The 22,278-nt window shown below is 42.7% G+C and overlaps 2 protein-coding genes across 16 annotated transcripts in view; one reads left to right on the forward strand and one right to left on the reverse strand.

The window, feature by feature from the left end:
* Nucleotides 1-22,278, reverse strand: part of LOC111866505 (protein madd-4) — a 669,679-nt gene that overhangs the window by 344,488 nt on the left and 302,913 nt on the right. The window lies entirely within an intron of this gene.
* The window catches only part of LOC117282478, a 144,034-nt gene that overhangs the window by 13,168 nt on the left and 108,588 nt on the right, over nt 1-22,278 (forward strand). The window contains exon 2 of the mRNA XM_033752299.1: nt 6,988-7,159. Within this exon, the coding sequence (XP_033608190.1) occupies nt 6,988-7,159 (172 nt within the window). The remainder of the gene's footprint in view (nt 1-6,987; nt 7,160-22,278) is intronic.

Genomic DNA, 22,278 nt, shown 5'->3' on the forward strand with positions numbered 1-22,278 from the left:
TTCTAGCCTTTTCTTGTTCAATCACCTTGGAATTCCGACCTTCCAGAACTCGACCTAATTCTCCAATTCTAATTATATATATATATATAATTTGTCTTTGTATCCCTGTATTTCCCCTTTCAACGTTTCAACCAATCGACCGATTTACAGAAGCCTGGTATGAATGATACCGCACTGAAAGCCACCCTAACTTCGTATGTTAGTAACCATAAAGCAGAGGTGCGAACGCATGAGATGGGGACGATATTAACGCCGCTCACATGAGGATCCATAGACCTTCATGCAATATACGAATTTTCTTAATGTTTCTTATTTTGTAGAATGTGAAATAATAACATGGCAAATGAATACAATCTTTATTTACCTTTGCGTTGGGGGCACGCGGTAGCGTAGTTGGTTGAGGCACAATGCTACATGCCGGAAGGTGGCGGGTTCAAGTTCCGATGAGGTCATTTGATTTGTTACAGTTTGCCTAATCCTTCCAGCCACACTATGGCCCTGGTGTCGACTCAGTTTCTAACAGAAATGAGTGCCAGGAATATTCTTGTGGGTAAAGGGCGGCCGGCGCATAAGGCTGACAAACTTGCCGCCATCTGTGGGCCGATTGTCTAGAAAATGTGTGAACCTCAACATCTCACAACCCCATGGGCCTCCACGGCCTGTTACAGGGATAGCTTTACGCTTCATGTCTCTAACAAATGATGTGCAGGCGCTACGGGTGCGAAGCAGATTCTAAATGGTTCTGACGATGGTCAGAATTACCGGGGTTTTGGACTCTGTCCATCGTCCGTATTCCACAAACTAGAAAACACAACGTTTCGAATAACCGGACCTGTTTCCGTCCTCAGGCGAGGCAGGGGAAAACACCTACTCAGTTGGGTCCCTTATATCACTGGACAACCCCTGTCAGATTCATTACAGCAATTTATTCGCCCGAGACCAGGCTAATTCGGAGGGAGATAATAAGAAAATATGCCATAAAAACTGTAACAGAGCATGGCACATACGTGTAACTAGGATAGAAAAAGGTGTAGAATATTATAGTACAAACCTAACCAACAACACCAAGTGCATGAGCGCCAGTGCATAGAAAAAACGTGGAAAAATTGTGAAGACTTGTAGTAGGAATGTGAAGTTTCGTACAGAGACGGACCATGAACATAGGTCAATATCGTTACGAAATATTGCTTGTAAGGAAAAAAATTAGTAATATGACGAAGATGAGAAATTTTAATGTTATATCCGACAAAATTGACTTGGAATATGTAATTACGTAGAATTTTCTTAAAGCTAGAACATAATAATAGCAGTCATACATCCGTAAAACATGAAATCCAGGCAGTAGGAAAATATACTTTATCGATTCTGTTTGGAACTTCTTGTGCACTAATAACATGTTTAATATTGGGAATGTTTTCCTGGTAACAACAGCACTGATTGAATCGGCGTTATGTAGGATAATTTTAGTACAATAGTTATGGAAATGGGTTCCTACACTCTCAATATATACTGTAGAATACAATACAATGGTACAATGGTGGCCAAATATAGAGTCATTATCCATTTACAATTCTTTGCAAAATATGCATAGTGCATAAAGGCTGGCCGTACGTGCTGTCAGACGGGCCTGGATATGGCTCATTTCCCGAGGAATTGTCGGATTTCTTCTTTAATAAGGTATAAAGTGTTAATTCCATTGCTTGAAGCTTTCTCTCTCAAAGCATATTTCTGTAGCAACATCTCTCCTCACTCCAATACTGCGCTCAAATTTCGGGCCATTTTCAGTTACGATATCCATGATATCACTGACCTTACTCACGAAACTGGTCAATAATTTGTAGATAAATTTGTTTCCGCAAAAGAACATCATCAGTTTTTGAGTCTTCAATATTCTCACCAGGAGAATTTTGCTAGAATTACATAAATTTTCATTGGTCAGACGCTTTCTCCAAATAAATAAATAAACTGGTCCCAGATTACAGAGCGTTAAATAATCCGCTTTATACGGGGTAGCGTTTAACGGGAATGATTGTATCCCTGACTAATAGGAAAGGAGCCGGTCATGGTAGCCGAGCGGTCTAAGGCATGCACTGTCTTCGCTCGCTCGGAAGCCGGGATCGTGGGTTCGAATCCCACTCAGGGCATGGATGTTTGTGTGCGCTTTTCTGTGTTTGTCTACAGGTAGAGGCCTTGCGACGAGCTGATCACTCGCCCAAGGAGTCATACCGAATGTGTAAGATCTAGTACACCGAAGTGAAACGGAGACTTTCATGGAGGTAGGCCTAGGCCCAAATTGGGGCTGTAGCGCCACAGAAAAAAAAATAGGAAAGGAAGAGTAAGGTAAAATGCAAAGCTATCCCTGTGACAGGTCCTGAAGGCCCATAGGGTTGTGAAACATCGAGGCTTCCACAAGTTACCCCCAGGAGGATTCCTGGTACTCATTTCTGTTAGAGGCTAAGTCGACCCTAGGGCCATAGTGCGGCTGGAAGGATTAAGTAAATTGAAAAATCCACCTCATAGGGTTCGTACCCGCGACCTTCCGTCTTGTAGCATAGTGTCTGAACCAAACACAATACCGCGTACTCTGGAATGGAAGGATGTGTATGTAAGTAGCAGCAGAAGTTTACGTTTAAGGAGTTTATCAGCACTATCCCGCACCAGTCTTCATACAGAAATGTAATAATATTTCTCCCACAGTAGTCTGAATAAACTGGCATTTCCATGTATCACTGGTGCAAATGCTCTATATGAACGTTAGTGTGCAATGAGGCAAGTGTATCATTTCTGATAGGCTGTCTAGAAGTATCAGACGAATGTTGAACACCGCTAAAGACATCATCCTGAGTCACCTATATCTCTGGCCAAGATTGAGACGGCCAGAAAACATAGAGAATGATTTACGAGAGCTGAAAGTGATGAGATGGAGGCAAAACGCAAACAATAGAGAACGGTAATCTACAGCAAGGGAGGCCAAAGGTTCTTAGAGGACCGTGTAGCTAAGGAGTAAGTAACTTGTATTTTTCATAATCCATATCCCCCAGATATGATCCTGCCATCTTCCAAATGACAGCTTTCCAATATTCTCTCGCCAAAGTTCCGTATGAATTTCTTGCCCCTTCCATTCTGGTTACTAGTACAACACCAGCCCATAGCCTTAACAACAGCCTGCCAAAGGGGCCCTATAAATCTGTAAGATCTTCACTTGCTTCAGCCGTCTTAGTATCGAATATACAAGTAATTTTGAACACGCCATTTTAAACACTTTGAAGCCTCAGATTCATAAAAATTGTCAAAATTGCTGAAGATTACTGCCTTCTGGTATAACACTGCCAGCGTTTCGTTGCATGAAAGCTTCACACCGGGGAGACTTACGGAAGGCGTGACTTTAAAGATCCAAGCATTTTTAACATCGGAACAAAATGGAGATGGGGGGGGGGCGGCTATATGATTCTGTCACTTTATCCCCGGTACATACTCTCAGGTGCATGAGTGTGACTAGTGACGGAGTTTGGAATGGTGATTGGATTTATTGACCACTAACAGATCATACCTACAAGTAACTATAGCTCTCAGGCCGCGGTTAGCCGCTGGCTTCCCACCGCGGCGGCCCGGGTTCGATCCCGGGTCTGGTGAAGTGGCATTTGTGGTGGACAAAGTGTCGCTGGGGCAGGTTTTCTCCGAGTACTTCGATTTCCCCTGCCAATCTTCATTCCATCAATTGCTCCACAATCACCCTCACCTATCACATGGGGCTGGTACAATAGGCCAGAAATGGCCGCAGTACAAGGGACTTAGTCCCACCCCACTAGCAATAATAAAAAAACTATAGCGCTAACGCCAATTCACACACTCTGCAATTCACTAAAGCAGGGAAGAATTCTTCTCAGCCTTCTGTGTCTTCACAAGTCGTTGCGTGGTGACGGATCCAACAATGTCCTCCGCTTCCGTGCTTACGTTCTAACCGGATGACAACTGTCCCACAACTAACTCATTATTCCAGTTGTCCTGCTTATAACATCTCGGCAAGGACCGCACAGAAAACACCGTTTCTTTGTTGTGCAACTGTTGCTTAGCGGACCGCGCAGAAAATACCATTCCTCTGTTGTTTGCGGGCCGTTGCATAGCAACAGCCGCTATACAGTCTATTTAGTAGTCGCTGCCTAGCAACGGGTCTAAATGCCACAATATTAAATTGAATGTTGTATGGGTCCAGAGCTGATATGGAAATTATGTCGAAAAGAGAAATCGTTTAGGATTTAGGGAGTTCAACCCCGGTATTAAGTCCTGGAAATCTCACTGAATTACACATTCAAAATATCGCGGTACTATAGCACACATAAAGTCTTCTCTTCACAGCCACACTTTCAACTCCACTGAACTGCACTCAAGAAGTCTAATGCTTCAGCTCCTCAATTCAACTCCTCCACTCCCCAGCACATATCCCGGCAGGCTGGCGTCTCGAAACTCAACTCACAGTTGCAGTCTCTTCTCAATGATCTTCAACTGCCGTCTCAAGAGACTCCCTCCATTCTCTCGGCTGTCTCAGATCCTCGTTATATAGCCTCCGGGCGACCCACACAGAAAACACCTTTTCTACCAATTCTTCTATTGATATAGAGGCGTGCTTACCTCGCCGTTGCATTGAAACGGTTTCCGCATGAACACGTTTATCGAGCAGTTACCTAGCGATAGCCGGGTATAGTTGACGTGTTTACCGGCCTTTACCAAGCAACGCATGTTCCTTCTCGCTATCGTTGCATACCAACAGCTATATACGCTACAATATTGTTGTTAGAGCTTTTACCAGGCAACGGCCAGTGAAGACATAGAAGACTTTATATGTGCTACAGTACAATGATTTTAAAGTGCATAGATCCGTAAAACTAATACGGTTACCTGTATTTCAGAATTATAAGGTTCGAATAAATTCAGTTACCACCCCACACTCCTTGTCTAGTCATTAACACTAGAAAATATGATACATACGATAGTTGGAAATCTCAAGGAGAGATTAAATGCAGTACATCAATATGTAGAAATAAACGTAATATTAATTTTTAATATCCGAAATTCATCCAAATTAAACCATTAATTCAGTTCCTGTCTCGTATAAAATATAATGAGTCTTCATTACAAAGCCCATCCACCTAGCCAGTACCGCCACTGCATTTAACAAGAGTTATTACATGAATATTAAAAATATAAATAAACACATTCTGTGTACAAAATGCTGGGATTTTTAATGATAAACGAGGATATGTATGTATATAACGACCACAGTGCAATACATGATTGAAACAGACTTCTGGAAATAAACATCATGATATTTGCCTCAGCATGGCATTCGTAACACAGGTTATTCTCGACGGCTCGCACTGGGGAACGATACTAAATGAGAAGTGCTTATGTTACTTACTGAAAGTAAAAAGGTAAAGTTGGCCCTGTGCTTAACTAATTAAGCACTAAATCATGAAGGCGTATGGGGGAGCTGATGTATAAATCCACACTTTTCTTGGCCTCGACACTAGTTGGAGGTGAGTGGTCAGCTTCACGCTCCTTCCGCTTTACCCCCGGGGAAACGTCCCTCGGTACCCATTGGATAGGAGGCTGGTTGGGTCCCAAAGCCGGACTGGACGACATGGAGAAGTGAAAATTCTTACCTCCACCGGGACTTGAACTTCGACCTTTCAGTCGTCCAACCCGTAGCCAGACGCTATTCCGGCCGCTGTCTATATTACTTACTACCAAACATTAGCCCTTCCGTTCTTGAAGCCGATATATTCACATTCAGACGCAGCAGTAAGACAGCCACAGGAGGCATTTTCACGCTTTCCTCCGTCTTTCCATTGGTTTTCCCGCCGGTGACGTGGAGCCATCCTGTCTCAGGAACGACACATTCCATGCACGAAAATAAATTAAGTATTAGTTTGCTCAGCAGACAGAGTAAAGCAGAGGGGGAAAATTCCGGGAAATATGGGTTAAAGAAAGCAAATCGGATCCTAGCAGAAGGCAATGCCGAGTGAACTGATAATTCGCATTCCGTGCGAGGAACAGTCTGCATGCACGGTCCAAATCAAACACATTTTATAGGAAGAAATAACACACGTGTCATTATTCGACGGTCTCTTCTAGATTATCCAAAATATTAAACTTCTTATTCTTCTTTTCTAAGGGTTAGGCCATCTGACCCGATCTCTTTTTCAGCTGAATTCATCTCGACATCTTTTCTTGGTTCTTCCTGTACCACTGCGTCCTGTCGGTTTCTTACTAAATTAGATTTTTGGGAGTCTTTCTCCATCAATTCGTAAAATGTGTTCATAATATTCTTTCTCTTGTTCCTTCTACTTCCTTTCTCGGATTACACATACTTCAGTGCCTGCTTGTATTATTTGTTTGTCTTAAACACTGGGAGGGTAAATCCAATTTACTCTATCAAACAACCACGTTTATAAGACCGAGGTTAGGCTTATGTCTGCCAGCATCTCCTCTGTGGTATTACTAACTCAGGTCAGTAATACATGACACTTTCTTCTTTTTCTTCTTCATCTGCATCCTCCACAAGGGCTGTATGGTTTAAGCCAGTTTTGAGAGTATAAAAGTAAATCAAGTTTCTCATCCACTTCTACGTTTTCCTCTATCTCTTTTTATCTGGGTTAATATGTATAAACTATTAACCGTCTGTCAAGGCCGCACCATAGCTCAAGCGGTTAGTCGCTGGCTTCCCACCGCGGCGGCCCGGGTTCGATCCCGGATCTGGTCAAGTGGGATTTTTGGTGGACAAACTGGCGCTGGGGCAGGTTTTCTCCAAGTACTTCGGTTTCCTCTGCCAATCTTCATTCCACCAATTGCTCCACAATCACCCTCACCTATCATCTGGGGCTGGTACAATAGGCCAGAAGTGGCCGCAGTACAAGGGACTTAGTGGTCCCAACCCACTGGCAATAAAAAACCCTGTCTTGACGCATTATATTTTCATGACGTCTCCAGGTTTGATGACGCTCCTTTACGTCGTCAACCGTGCCTGTAACTGGTCGTGCGGTTTGCATTCTCCAGCCTGTCTCTCAGCTGTGCGTTACCAAGGGAATCGCTACACATTTCCGGCCTCTGCTGGTGCTGGGAGCATCTACAATGGCGAAGAGTTAAAGGATATATACCAAGGGTAATTAACTAACTAAGTTCAGCATGAAGGACAGTGGTAACCTCGGTGAGGGTTACGACTATTGCACCAATCCCAACCACTTATGCAGGCTGATAACAGTAGTCTTAATTAAGCCTATTTACTGGTATACGCATATATAGCAATACAGATATAAAGTTCGAGGCACGTCGTAGTCCTCTCAATCTACTTCGCCTTCGGGAGATGTGAAAACCTACTGTGCTGACTCGCAGTTTCCATCAGATCCTCCAGGTGAATGCATCAAGCAGTATATAGAACTAAAAAAGTGCCTCTTATCTCCACATCATTTTCCGTTCAAAATTCGTTATTATATATTCTGAGCTATTTAGAAGTTAGTAAGTCACAGATAAGTAGCGTTCTATCTGCAGTGCAGCCTGTTGAAAGTCAGCCAACGTTTCGAAACATTGTGTTCCTTTCAACTTGAGGGCTGAAATATAAGTCAAGCATAAGGCAGGCAGTAAGAGGCTTTATATTCCAGGAGACAGAATTCTTCATAACTACGCCTGTGATAACCTCAAATCCCACACAAACAAATAAATAAACTATGAAAACTTAACGAAGTCTAAAACCCATAAAATTAATTAAAATTTGGTAAGTCGTAGAGAAGGTTGATGTTTTTGGAAAAGAGATTACGTCCGCACAGCCCATTTCCCTCGGCACTCATTACTTCGAATCTGCTACCGTCCTGAACCACGGGCTTTGACGCACAATTTGTATGTATAACAATCTCGTTACCTCCCTCTCCCCCTCGAGCTATTATATCAAGCCTGATGGGCCATATTTCATTGCCGTGCGTGTCTCTCATATGCGTACACACCCCAGCACGCATCGTACTTAATGGCAGCGCGGACAGGGCCTGCTTCTGCTAGCTCTGCTGAACTTTGAATGGAATTTGCTATGAATCCGGATTAATTTCGATATCGAGGCACAGCGTCGTCCTTGACGTCTCCAAAGGTAAGGTCGAGAAATTTCTGGCATTTATAGAACCGTGTGGTCCATAACTAACTCACTCAGTCGCTCCACCGAGCGGAGTCTATCTGAGTAATTTAATAGTCATCAAAGAAATATCCCATTATTTTTTGGAACCCGAACGTTTACTGCCGTGTTCAAAACTGGCAGTCATGGAACTCTATTCTGAACCAGGTAGAAAAGGTAAAGCTACCCCTGTAACTGGCTGTGGAGGCCCATAGGGTTGTAAGACGTCGAGGATCCCACATTGTCTAGACAATCGGCTCAGAGATGGCGGCGAGGTTGTCAGACTTACGCGCCGGACGCCCTTTTTTTTTTCCCCTTTGCACTACAGCCCCAGTAGGCCTAGGCCTACCTCCACGAACTTCTCCGTTCACTTCTGTTTTTCTAGATCTTACACATTCGGTAGGACTCCTTGGGCGGGTGATCAGCTCGTCGCAAGGCCTCTACCTGTACACAAACACAGAAAAACGCACACACACAAACTAAACATCCATGGCCTGAGTGGGATTCGAACCCACGATCCCGGTTTCCAAGCGAACGAAGACCGCTCGACTACCGTGAGCGGCCCGGACGCCCTTTACCCCAGAAATTTTCCTGGTACTCATTTCTGTTAGAGGCTGGGTTGACCCGCGACCTTCCGGCTTGTAGCATAGTGCCTCAACCAACGACACTAACGCTTACTGCGCCCATATCTTCTAACAAGTCTCTTCCCGTCATGTTTCCGACAAAATTCTGAACTCCTGTGCGTGTCACATCTGACGGTCATCTAATCCTCAGTAATCCAATTATCCTAACAAACTCTGATTAAGAGTACAAAATTATGAAGCTCCGTATTATGAAATTTTCTCCAACCCCCTGTTACTTACTCCCGTTTAGATCCAAATATTCCTCTCAGGCACTCCCATTCTGTGTCCATCACTGTGTTGCTGAAACCCTCACTGAACATATCCTGAACGAAATCCTATCCGCCGCTCCGTACCCTGTTAGTTGCAGGATCCGTCTGACGCGATCCTTCCTTCTGCGTGTGCATGACGCAAGCTGCTACTTCTCTCGAGGTTTCTCCTGAATCTTCTGCCGACAAGGCATGAGCTGCATGCTCCGTCCTTGTGTTTCTCGTTTTAATGGATCTAAACATATTTAGGTAAGAGGAAGAGCGATTATGAAGCTTTCTCTACTGTTCTGCTTCTTCGTTCCGCGTCTATTCAAATATTCTCTTCGGCGCCCTGGTCCCGCACACTATCGATCTCCCACTATGTTCTTCCACGAATATAAGTTACGAAGTTCCAGCCCTAACCAAATTCTATGGAACACCATGGTTTTTTCTTAACCATAGGTCTAAAAAAAATTTAACACAAAGTTCCAAAAGTCCTAACCTGAATAGTTGTTAGGATTTTCAAAATTTTATCTCTTCTCAAACACATCATGAAAATAATTTCGTATGTTACTGTCGTTACCAAGAGTTTTAATTTGAATATTTTCAAAATGTTTTCTACTGTCGTTACATTAAGACTTGTAAACAGAAAGACCGATGGATAGAGAGGATAGGCTGGGATAAGGTGAAATAGAACACAAACACCCTGAATTACTAAATCTTGACCTTTAACGACGGGCGTTAAACCGGCATTAGACCTTCCAAATGCGAGGCACACACTTTGGCAACAACCCATCAGTGTCGTCATATGACAGGCAGGTTTTCCATATTCTTTTGCTTGGACTAGACAAGCTAGGAGCCGATCACTGTGTCCGCGCCGTGTAAGGCATGAACTGTCTTCGTCCGATAGAATACTGCGATCGTGGGATCGAATCCCACTTGAGATATGGATGTTTGTGTGTGCGTTTCTTCTGTGTTTGTGCTGTCCTCTGTACAAGTAGCAACCTTGTGACAGGTTGATCCTCCGTCCAAGGAGTCCTATGGACTGTGTAAAAAGATCAAGAAATTTGAAACGCGGCCAACGCCACAAAATGGTTGTAGAGCCATAGATGGATGGATGGAGAAGCCAGGAGGAGTGAAGTCAGTCAGAAGACAAGGTATCGACAGCTGGTGTTTACAAAGCACATTGTCATCGCCAAGGCATGTAAGAGCTCTTACATAAATTGGCAGACGCCGTATGTACAATTGAAGTTTGTACCAGAAGCCAATGAACTACAATAGGAAATCGGTTCAAGTTACCCATAAAGATACAGCAGTAATTATCTTGACTACCTGCTTTAATTTTTAAAACCTTGCGTTCTTCCCACAGAACGTATTTGAGTGTTATATAAAGTTCTCGTAATGTACAGAAATTATTCTCCTAAAGAGCATTAGCCGGTTGATATTTGTAGGAAGCTGCCATTCCTATGAAGAATGAACTGAATTTTTAAGTACTATTTAGATGAATTCCAGGTGTCATATCGGTAAAGTTTATCCATTTTAAATATACAAGAAACCCAGTGGGTCGAAATCTATACAATTCACATTTCACGGGTTGAACTTTCATGATACACGAATGGGAGTGGAGATAATCGAAAGAAATTGACGACTCACGTGACGTCCAGGATTCCATCCCTGTCACGAGCTACAAATTAATCCATCCATCTAATCTATCTATCTATTTATTCCTGTTACTCCAATTTATAGCAGAGGGCATCCTCGAAACGCTTCGTTTCACTTCAGTTTCTTAATCTAAGGCAGTCTGTAGGACCCCTTGGACGGGGGATCAGCCCGTCGCAAGGCCGCTACCTACACAGGACAACGCAAACATAGAATAAACGCAGGCAGTTATTCATGCCTTGAGTGGAATTCGAACCCACAATCCTAGTGTTCGAGCGGGAGAAGAAACTTCATGCTTTAGACTGCATGGCCACTATGGTCGGCTACAATTGAAACAATTTTCTTTAATTTCCTTTGTCATTTTGTTACAGATCAAACTTCATTGTTTAATATAAATCGTATGATGAAGTAAAGACACTGGAAAAGAAAATATGGCATCTGTTGTCATGTCAAATTTACAGTTGGAAAGTAATTTCCGAAATCAACAAAAGATAAGAGTAGAAATACATACGCTGTTCCATAATCTGCAAATCCATTTTTATCCAACACATTTCAATTGTTTCGATGTTCGTTTATTTCAGATATAAATCTATTGTCACAAAGCCAATCGCGCTAACCATATTGCTCCGCGAGGTCAGAAATCTCTCTTCTTGTTATTTTGTTAAATATTTAATACCTCGAAAAGTCTGAAATATACGTTGTGAATGTCACTGTGATACATGTTTCCGTGTCCTGTAGGTCTATCAGTGTTTCTTAAGAGTGTTCACTTTTGGTATAGAAACGTACGCATAGCGTAACAGTTCCCGCAAGTACTTTCCCTTCACAAATGCCGCTTTTTGGGGGGGGGGACGGCATAAAATATATGTTTCAGTTTTCATATAATTTCTGTTCCAAATGCCTGTATTCTTCTCTTCCATAAATAATCAGCGAGTAAAGCTCGATGATTTTCAACAAAGTTGAGTAAAATTCCCCAATATGAAGCAAATGACTTCAACAGTTCTCCATCTGTTAAATGTGGACAGAGAGACGGACACATATAGCGAAACTAGTAAGTGCATTCTTGCAAAATTTTTGTTGTAACCTGGCCAAAAAATGTGTGAAATATGAGGTGGTAGTGATCTCCTCATAAAAAAGACAAAAACTCTGTGGCCTATAGTCCGCAAGCAAACTATACCGACTGAGCGACCGCCGCTTGTCGGCGAAGTTAGTGCCAAATTTGAGGATAGAGGGTGTCCCGTGGTCAGCACAACAGATCCTCACGGCCGTTAATCTCGGATTTCTAGACCGGAGCCGCTATCTCCTTCAAATAGATCCTCAATCATTCTCACGAGGCTGAGTGGGCCCCGTCCAGACCCAATACTTCGCAGAAAATCTGGTAGCGCCTGGAACTGAACGCGGACCTCTGGATCTGTATCCAGGAACTCTGACCACTAGACCACAGAGGCGGTCGATCTCCTCATAGTGATGTATTATTTTGGAATTTTTCAAGACCGCCTCAAGTAAACCACGAGAAATTTTTGAGCATCAGCCAATCTGCTCCTGAAAATTTCTTACTTTTATTTTCCTAGCTTAGGAAGAGAAAATGACAACAATTCTTACTTTCATGTTCAATCACCGCAGTTTTACACGAAGGTAGCAGCACTCATATCTTGTGACTCAAGAAGGAACAGATGTCTATGCAAAACAATAACATTTCGAAAGGGTCACAGAAGTTGAAGAAACTGATCAAATATTAAAACACTGATCTTGTGTTAAATTTGGAGCAGTGAAGTGCATACATATCGCGCCAGGCAGCTCTCTGAGAATGATGTTATATGTCTGAAAAGAAGCGACCATTTCTCTGTCATATGAAGGACACATTCTTAAAGCCGCTGAGCAAGACATATGAGGGCATTCGATCAATAGACAGTCGAGAGAAACGCGTTGGATTATCGGTGTGGAAGAGTCTGCACCGTGAAACGCTTAGGAAATTTACTGTTCTGGCAGCGATGTACGTACAATACTAAAGGACTTCACCGCTTAGCCCCTTAAAACGCAGTGGTTTAAACCACGCTACGTAACATTTCAAACTCTATATATTTCATACAAAGTGCATTTGTGGGTTTCGTATGATTCTCATACTAAGCAGTGCTCATGCCATGCTGTCTCTGTAGTAACAGGAGTCTGTTATTAAACATGTTTGGTAAAAAGGTAAAGCTAACAAAGTAACAGGCCCTGAAGGCCCATAGGGTTCTGAGACGTCGAGGCTTCCATAGTTTGTCCAGACAGTTGGTTTACAGATGACGATAAGGTTGTCACCCTTACGCGCCGGCCGCCCTTCATCCCACAGGAAGATTCCTGGTACTCATTTCTGTCAGAGGCTGAGACGACCCCATGGCCATAGTGCGGTTGGAAGGATGAGGTAAAGTGGAAAAAAAAATGCATCTCATCGGGACTCGAACCCGCGACCTTCCGGCTTGTAGAATAGTGCCTCAATCAACTACGCTACCGCGTACCCAAAGACAGGCGATGAGATTGCCTATACACATTATTAAGACATGTCACTTTGCTCAACGTCATACACAATGTTATACAACATTCGCTCTTGGTTAATTCTTTATTTAGACGAAACTGATGGGGGTCATCAATATTGAATTTAACTCAAAATACCATTAAAAATAATAATTTCTTAATTTATCAGATATTGGAGAAGAAATGTGACAAAACACAAAATGTTTTTAGAACTTACGAAAGCCCGTAATTCAGATAGGAGGCAAGTACTGCACAATATTTTCATTCAGTTCGGCACACACATTAAACTAGTCAGGCTAAAAAGGTAAAAGTTGTCCATGTGCTTATCTAAGCACTATGCCATGAAGGCATATTGCGGAGTGGATGTATAGATCCACATCTTCTTGACCTCGTTACTAGTTGGAGGCGAGTTGTCAGTTTCACGTTCCGGAAAATAGTCCCCGGTACCCATTGTATAGGAGGTTGGGTGGACCCCAGAGCCGGTCTGGACAACATGGAGAAGTGAAAATTCCTGGTACTCATTTCTGTTAGAGGCTGAGTCGACCCTAGGACCATACTGGCATTAATGAAAAAATCAAGAGCAAATTAAACTTGGGAGCATCTTTGTACCATTAGGTTCAGAACCATTTGTCTCATCGTCCGCTCTTTAAACATATAAAGATCAGAACATAACAGAAACTACAATTATTGGCTTTTTGGACACTATCCATCGTTCTGTATTTAATTTAGAAACAACGTTTCGGAGACAAGATTCTGTCCTATTCTTTGACCCCAGCCCCTGTCTCCGGATTACGTCTGTCGTTTGGGTCAATCTGAGTAGGCTGTTACCTGAGGACGGAGATAGAGTTGAGGAAAAACATAGTTTGAGGTACCGGAGAACATTTTGATGAAGCCCCTCAACTACACGTTGAGGGGCGCTACAACTAAACACTACCCTCCGATTAGTATTCATATGATAAAGTTAAGGATGAAATGGACAGAGCGTACAGAAGCACGGGAGAGAGGAGGACCGCATAGGAATCCTCAGTAGGAAAACATGAAGGAAAGAGACCGCTGGAGATACCTAAGCAGAGATGGGATTATAATATTAGGAGTGATCTTAAATAAATAGGACTGGTTTCAACTGGCTCGTGATAGGGATAGGTAATGAGTTTGTGGGTTCCATAAAATTCTGGAAATTTCTAGAGTAGCTATTATTATTATTATTGGAGGGGATGGGTTTCCCCATGCACCGCGATCAGTTGTTGATCTATTGTACGTCCCCTTTGATATTCTACTAGTCGCCATACCCTACCGATACTGGTGCGTACTATCAGCCCCGTTCAGTCAACGAGGTCGGCCCTCGGTACCTGATACTTCCCCCATCTACCAGAGGCATTGGAAACTGCTTGGGCGGGAAACTTTTGCCCAATTTTGCTCAGAGGTCTCCTAGAGATATGAGGGTCTTTTACGTCCCGTAAATCTATGAGGCACTGGAAGGTCTAGCTACAAAAAGAGCTCGGCTCCTAGGAGTTTTCCAGTTCATGACTCAGGCAGTAAGGCGCTGGTTTCTCACGGTGCAACAGTGGGTTAAATCCCGTGTGACTTCATGTGAGATTCGTTGCAGAGGAAGTTGCGCTGAGAACGGATTTATTCCAGTGTCTTCGGTTTTCCCCTGTTGACTATAATTCCACCACTTCTCCGCAAATATCAGTCGCCGGTCCCTGACGTGTGTGGCAGCCGTGGTAAGGGACCTCATTGATGCATCATCGTGCTTGGAAGATTGTGACCTCGTCTCTCTCACACGGCATTTGGCTGGGCACGGAGTACGATGCAGGCGACGTGTACACATCCCTACCGCGCCAATTGTTGCTGCCGAGTATCCCTACAACGACACGGATTGGTTCCTGCCTGCTCGTTGGCACCGCGTTTGTTTGCTTGTGAGTCGCATGTGTCTTGTTAAGTCTACTGGACATGTAAGACCAAGTTTTCCTTGTCATTCCATACTTTCACTGAAACGTTCAGTTGATATGTGTACCATATAGTGAAACCTTTATTGTTTATACTGATCAATTTTCTGGATATTATCCTTCGTCCTAATTCTTATTTGAAACTATGTTTCGGAGACTGGACTGTCTCCGTCCACAGGTACAAAACCTTCTCTGCTGGGTACAAACGATCGGGCTAGCCCATATTTCCGGAAGTCCTAAGTACTAGGTCCGGAAATACAGAATACCACTTTAGACCGGACCCGAGAGAAGAGGCTGTTTAGTCCAGCTAGCTCTAGCCTCTGGACTCAGAACCTCCGGAGACAGGAAGCAACTAAGCTGATTTATTTTATATGAGAACAGAAGTAGTCCAGTCTCCGAAAGTCATTCCAGATGCAAATTAGGACGAAGGATAATATTAAAATTTATCGTTTTATTAACAGACTACCGTCACCAACTTCCACATGTTGTCATCAGTTTACATTATAACTCACTTTTAATAATTACTTCGCTCGAAGATGGAGGTAGCATGTATTAACAGTATTTACAATGTATCAGTTGACAACAATGTCATTACTCAGAATACAACAATTAGAAAGCCATATTTTTATGTTCAAAAACATCTATTTTGCTGCAATGTTAACTTCATTTGAAATAACAACAAGTGTCATAGTACCATTCAAATAACTCACTCAAATAAAAACCCCAATTGTGTCTACGACAAGATATTTTTTCCGAAATACTAGGTGTTTTACACGAACGAAATTACCTATAGTGGAATTCCAGAAAGGGATGGAGATTAGTCGAATCTTGAAATGGAAAGAAATGAAAGTGTGTTGAAACATCCAGTGCTTCAATTATGCGGTATTGGGCCAGTAATGCAGATGTGCGCGGATTCTAATATACATAAAAGAGTAACTTTCTTCTAAGTTTTCTAACCATTTCCTGGCTTATACAGTGAAGCTAGCAGAGAACATATAAAGTCATTATGAAAATTATTCCGTACTTTTACCAACTTACATAGAAGCCACGACTTAAAGAGACGTGAAGAAACGGCGATATAGATTTGGGATTTGATTCCAATCCTCATTCCAAGTTGTTATCTCTTAAATAAGAAAATACACGTATATTGTCACGATTTTGGAGTGTGATGGGATTCGGAATGTTGAATGAATTTATTAACTACTTATACACATAATTCGGAACCACAAATAATTTCAGAGCCACTAATTCTCGAATCATCAAAGGACTTGCTAAGACTTTTACAACCTGCGGTGTCTTCACCAGCCGTTCCTTAGCAACGGATCTTACAGTGGATATTCTTCGGCGTCCCGCCCTCAGGTCCTCTTCTCACGGCCGACCGCGCAGAACTCTTGTAAACTGACAATTCAATTGCAGTACCATCTCTTCTCAGGCTCCCTCGTAGAGTTCAAATGAAATACCAACCCTAAACTGAACTAGATTGGCCAACTGTCTTCTTTATAACCCCTTGGCGCGGACTACACCGAAGACACCGTATTTCTATTGTTGCATGAATGTTCGTTTCCGCGGAAGCGTATTTAAGGAGCCGATGCCCAGAAACGGCCGTTTGTTTATTCGCTATTGCATAGTAACGGCTGTATTGTTGTTATTTTCGAGGTCCTTGCTTTACAACGGGTCTATAGGCCACAATAATCATACTGAGAGTGCTACTGTAAAGTTGTGAAATTATAAATTGCCTGGTAGTGATCAAATTCTGGCACGATTAATTCAAGCTGGTGTATGCTGATAACGTGAATCTACTGGGATATAACTTAGATGCCATAAAAAACAACACAGATTCTTTAATTGACGCTGGTGAGGAGGTTGGTCTAGAAGTAAACGCAGAGGAAACTAAGTATAGGTTGCTGTTCCTTCACCAGAATGCAGGGTAAAATGAAGACAGAAGGATAGCAAACATGTGCTTTGAAAACGAGGCACAGTTCAAATATTTGGGAATGACGGTAACAAATCAAAATTTGATTAAGGAGAAAATCAAAAGTACCCGTCAGTCCAGAACCTTTGCTTTCTTGTCTGCTATCTAAAAACGCAAAAATTAGAATATAGAAAGCTATAATTTTTCTTGCAGTTCTGTATTGGTGTGAAACTTGATCTGAGAGTGTTTGAGAACAGGATGCTGAAGAGAAATGAAGTGACAGGAGGCTGAAGAAAAGTACATAATGAGGAGCTTCATAATCTGTACTCTCCGCCAAGTAAAATTAGAATGATCAATTTAAGGAGAATGAAATGGGCACGGAATGTAGCACGAATAGAGGAGAAGAAAGCCAGAAGGAAAGAGACCACTAGGAAGACCAAGATGTACGCGGATAATAGATATTAGAGATAGGATGGGGTGTTGTGAACTGGATTCATCTGGCTCAGGATAGGGGCCAGTTGACGGCTCTTGTGAACACGATAATGAACCTTTGGGTTCCATAAAATGCTGGGAAGTTCTTGAGTAGCTACACAATTGGCGGCTTTTTAAGAAGGGCTCAGTTCCATGAAGTTAGTTTTTTAGCTAACAAATACTGTGGTATTGCAAACGACAGCGACTATATCCGGGGCGAAGGAGTTGTTCTGCTTGTCAGTAATGAAATATTTGCAATATGTCCCCGTATTTGCATTAGTTAGATTCTCTGGGGCACAGAACCTATGCAAAGGAATACTCTTCCATGGCCGCACCGCTTCTTTGTGCTAACCGTGTATGTGAGTTCAATAGCATTCATGAGATTTTATTTTAACCACAGTGGCACACACGTGTCTTGCAAAACCATAAGCACATTTTTTTGGTCAGTTTACATTTTTCAGACCCGCACTCATCATGTACAGTTTCATCATGAACAAAATTACGGTTTATGAGATATTTTGTTGCAACCGCATATTATGCAGCAACAGAAGGCTAAGCAATGTTCGAGAAAAAGTGGCATTAGTACACACCGATGTATCTGTGTGCATAGCAGAAAAATCCGTATTTCAGCCCCCTAGAGCCTGAAAACAAAATAAATAATATTCAGCATTCAATTCTTACAATGTAGGAAACACACTACGTCTCCATTACAAAGTCCAGTCGCTTAATAATGTTCAGGGAATTAATCGCTATGAATTGTGTATAGAAATTGTGGATAAAATTATAGAATTTATTGATGTTAAGGGAGGCAGTACATATAGTGACAAGCGTCCTTTATTAAGGAATTCATGTATTTATGTGCTAACGCCTCATTCTTCGATTCTTGGACCGAAAAGAGATGAAGTGACAGGAGTTTGGAGAAAACTGCATAATGTGAAGCTTCATAACTTTTTCTCTCGGCCAAGTATAATTCGAATGATCAAGCAAAGGGGCGTGAGATTGACAGGACATGTAGCACGAATGATGAGAAGAGGAATGCATATAGGATATTGGTTGGAAAGCCAGACGGAAAGAGACCACTAGGAAAACGAAGACGTAAGTGGGTGGACAGTATTAGAAAGGATCTTAGAGAGACAGGATGGGGTGGTATGGACTGGATTGATCTGGTTCGGGATAGAAACCAATACAGGATTCTTGTGAACACGGAAATGAACCTCTAGGTTCCATAAAATGCTTGGAAGTTCTTGAGTAGCTGCACAATTGGTGGCTTCTCAAGAAGGGCTCAGCTCCATGAGTAACTAAGTGACGCAGGAGATTATATAATACGATTGAGAGAAACCGCTCCGATTGGAAATATGTGGAAATCTTTACCCACCGCGTTGGCAGCATAGGCGCACCAAGTAGGACAGTGTTGATTAGAGGGACAAACACCAAACTCAGAGAAGTCCCTAACATTGCGAGTAGGAACACGAAGACTAACGTTTTCCAAAAGAGAAGTTCAGGATTTAAGGCCACGAAAGACCTTGGGNCAACATCCGCCCCGTTCCATACTGTAGGGACGTACTGCTGAATCAGACTACATAATGCCTAAGAATAGGAATAAAAATAATTGAACAGCATTTCATGACAAACCCAGGGATATCGTCAGTTCGAGAGATTCAGAAGGTTTCAGCCCCTTAATGGCTTTGCAAATACTGGATCGGAAATGTGGGCAAGGTATGAGAGTTCAGGAGGTTGCAAGAGGGAGAAATGCTCATAGGGCAAGGGTTATTATAAACAGACTGAAAATGCTTAGCGAAAGCATCGGTATCTACATTTGACTCGACGAAGTTTGCACCATCAACAGCATGTACTGTCTTCGCTCGCTTGGAAACCTGGATCGTGGGTTCGAATCCCACTCAGGGCATGGATGTTTGTGTGCGTTTTTCTGTGTTTGTGTGCGTTTTTCTGTGTTTGTGTACAGGTAGAGGCCTTGCGACGAGCTGATCACCCACCCAAGGAGTCCTACCGAATGTGTAAGATCTAGAAAAACCGAAGTGAACGGAGAAGTTCATGGAGGTAGGCCTAGGCCCACTGGGGCTGTAGTGTCAAGAAAAAAAAAAGTTCACACGTCCAAGGAGTCCTTGAATAGAACCGGATCTATGTTTTCTGAAATCTGATAAGAGTTTCCATAAATGTGGGGCAGTGACTTCTAAACTGTTATCAATTGACTTCAACCATCTAAGCCTGTCAGTCTTGATACTGTTCTCAACAAGCTTCCGGTAGAAGACGAATTTGTCATAAAAGTAATCCGATCATTTCTTTTTGAAACGACAGAGGAAAAAAATTTTCTTAACAATGAAATATACGAGAATTGAGGTATTATAGAACCACGGAGGAAGAATAAAGAGAAAATGAGAATTCAAGTTCCACTAACAAAGTATATTCGGGACCAGTGGCACCAAGACAAATTTCAAACTCTGCGCGGTAGCGTAGTTGGTTGAGGTACTATGCTACAAGCCGGAATGTCACGGGTTCTAGTCCCGATGAGGTCAATGGATTTTTTCAATTCACTTAATCCTTCTAGCCGCACTATGGCCCTGGGGTCGACTCAGTCTCTAACAGAAATGAGCACCAGGAATATTCTTGGCGGTAAAGGGCGGCCGTTGGGCAAGGCTGACAACCTTACCGCCATCTATGAGCCGAATGTCTACAAAATGTGGGAACCTCAACATCTCACAATCCTATGGGCCTCCATGGCCTGTTACAGGAATGCCTTTACGTTTTACTTTTACCGGTTATTATACCTGCAACAGGAATAGTCAGAAACAAACTGCAGGACCTGCAGTACTACAAAAACATTGAAAATTAATCCAATGTCTTGGAAGCGTCAGCTTTTAGATAAACTATTGACATTGCACGAAACTTTTTAAACAGTACTGGATTTGAGGTTCTCAGCGGTGGTTATGAAGAACTCTGTCTTCTGGAATATAGCTTCGTGTAGTCAGCTGAAAGCCAATCGACATTCTAGCTCTGTTTTCTGTCCGCTCTATGCTGGCTTCTTGCTTGGCTTACGCTTCATTCCTGTAGAAGGAGGTGATGTGGGCCTCCGAAACGTTGGTTTTACTATCGAAGTACACGACGTCATATCCCAGAAAATAGTACTCGAGACCATATTGTGGGGTAACCTTCCAAACTGCAACGGTTATTGTATGTCTCGTATTGTTTAATACGGAAAACACCCTGAAGTTTGCTCTCATAATCAGTTAATATGTTTTTATTTATATATTTAAGGTTATTTAACAATGCTGTTAGTAGCTCAGACTATGCAGTGTCGAATATTATGTGCGTTAAAGAATATGAAGTTGAGAGGACGTGTAAGGAAGCTGTCATGGTTTATTTAAAGTCACTTTTCGAGAATTCTTCTTGAGAAACTTCTCAATCATGTTAAGCGGTGTCCTGATAGAGGTTCGAACCAGGGATATTCCGAATAAAAGTCAGGAGCATGATGGCAGGGCGGACTGGCTCCTTTTACGTGTTCAGAATGATTCCCACAATAAACAGTGATTATATTCTTATACAGCATTTTCAGGTTTGCTTTTGTAAGAGAGACTCAGTGTGTTTTCTGTGAGGTACATATCTATTTTCTAAATATTATTCAGACGAAGTTCGTTTCTTCAACGCATAGATAATATACGCGTGACTTGTCACATGTCCGTCACAGGTGCGCCCACTAGCTTGACATATACGTGAAATAAGATTGGCGTGCTTGTGACGGAGAGCAAGATAAATGAATAACAAAACTGAAGCTACTTGTTCCTTCAGACATTATCAGAAATGTGCAAGGCGGCCATCTTGACACACAATATTTATAATATTCCTGCCGGTCACGGTAGCCGAGCAGTCTAAGGCATGTACTGTCTTCACTCGCTCAGAAGCTGGGATCGTGGGTTTGAATCCCATACAAGGCATAGATGTTCTGTACGTGTATGTGTTTATTCTGTGTTTGTGTTCTCGTGTGCTTAGGTAGAGGCCTTGCGACGAGCTGATCATTCGTCCAAGGAGTCCTTACTTATTCATGGAGCAAGGCCGCGCCATAGCTCAAGTGGTTAGTCGCTGACTTCCCACAGCGGCGGCCCGGGTTCGATCCCGGGTCTGGTCAAGTGGGATTTGTGGTGGTCATAGTGGCGCTGGGCAGGTCTTCTCCAGGTACTTCGGTTTCCCCTGCCAATCTTAATTCCACCAATTGCTCCACAATCACCCTCACCTATCGTCAGGGACTGGAACAATAGGCCAGAACTGGCCGCAGTACAAGGTACTTAGTCCCACCCGACTAGCAATAAAAAATACTCATGGAGCTGAGCCCTTCTGGAGGAGCTGCCAGTTCTGCAGCTACTCAAGAATTTCCCACCACTTCATGGAACCCAAATGTTCATTACCGTCTTCACAAGAGCCCTCCAATTGTCCATATCCTAAACCAGACCAATTCAATCCATATCATCCCATCCTATCTCTCTAAGATCCATTTTAATATTGTCCACCCACCTTGGTCTTCCCAGTGATCTATTTCCTTCTGGCTTTCCCACCAATATCGTATAAGCATTCCTCGTCTTCCCCATTCGTGCTACATGCACTGCCGTCCTCATCCTCTTTCACTTGATCATTCTAATTATACTTGGAGAAGAGTACAAGTTATGAAGCTCCTCATTATGCAGTTTTCTCCAACCTCCTGTCACTTCATCTCTCTTCGGTCCAAATATTCTCCTCAACACACTGT

The sequence above is a fragment of the Cryptotermes secundus genome, unplaced genomic scaffold (genome assembly GCF_002891405.2).
Source record: "Cryptotermes secundus unplaced genomic scaffold, Csec_1.0 scaffold401, whole genome shotgun sequence".
In the NCBI taxonomy this organism is placed as follows: domain Eukaryota; kingdom Metazoa; phylum Arthropoda; class Insecta; order Blattodea; family Kalotermitidae; genus Cryptotermes; species Cryptotermes secundus.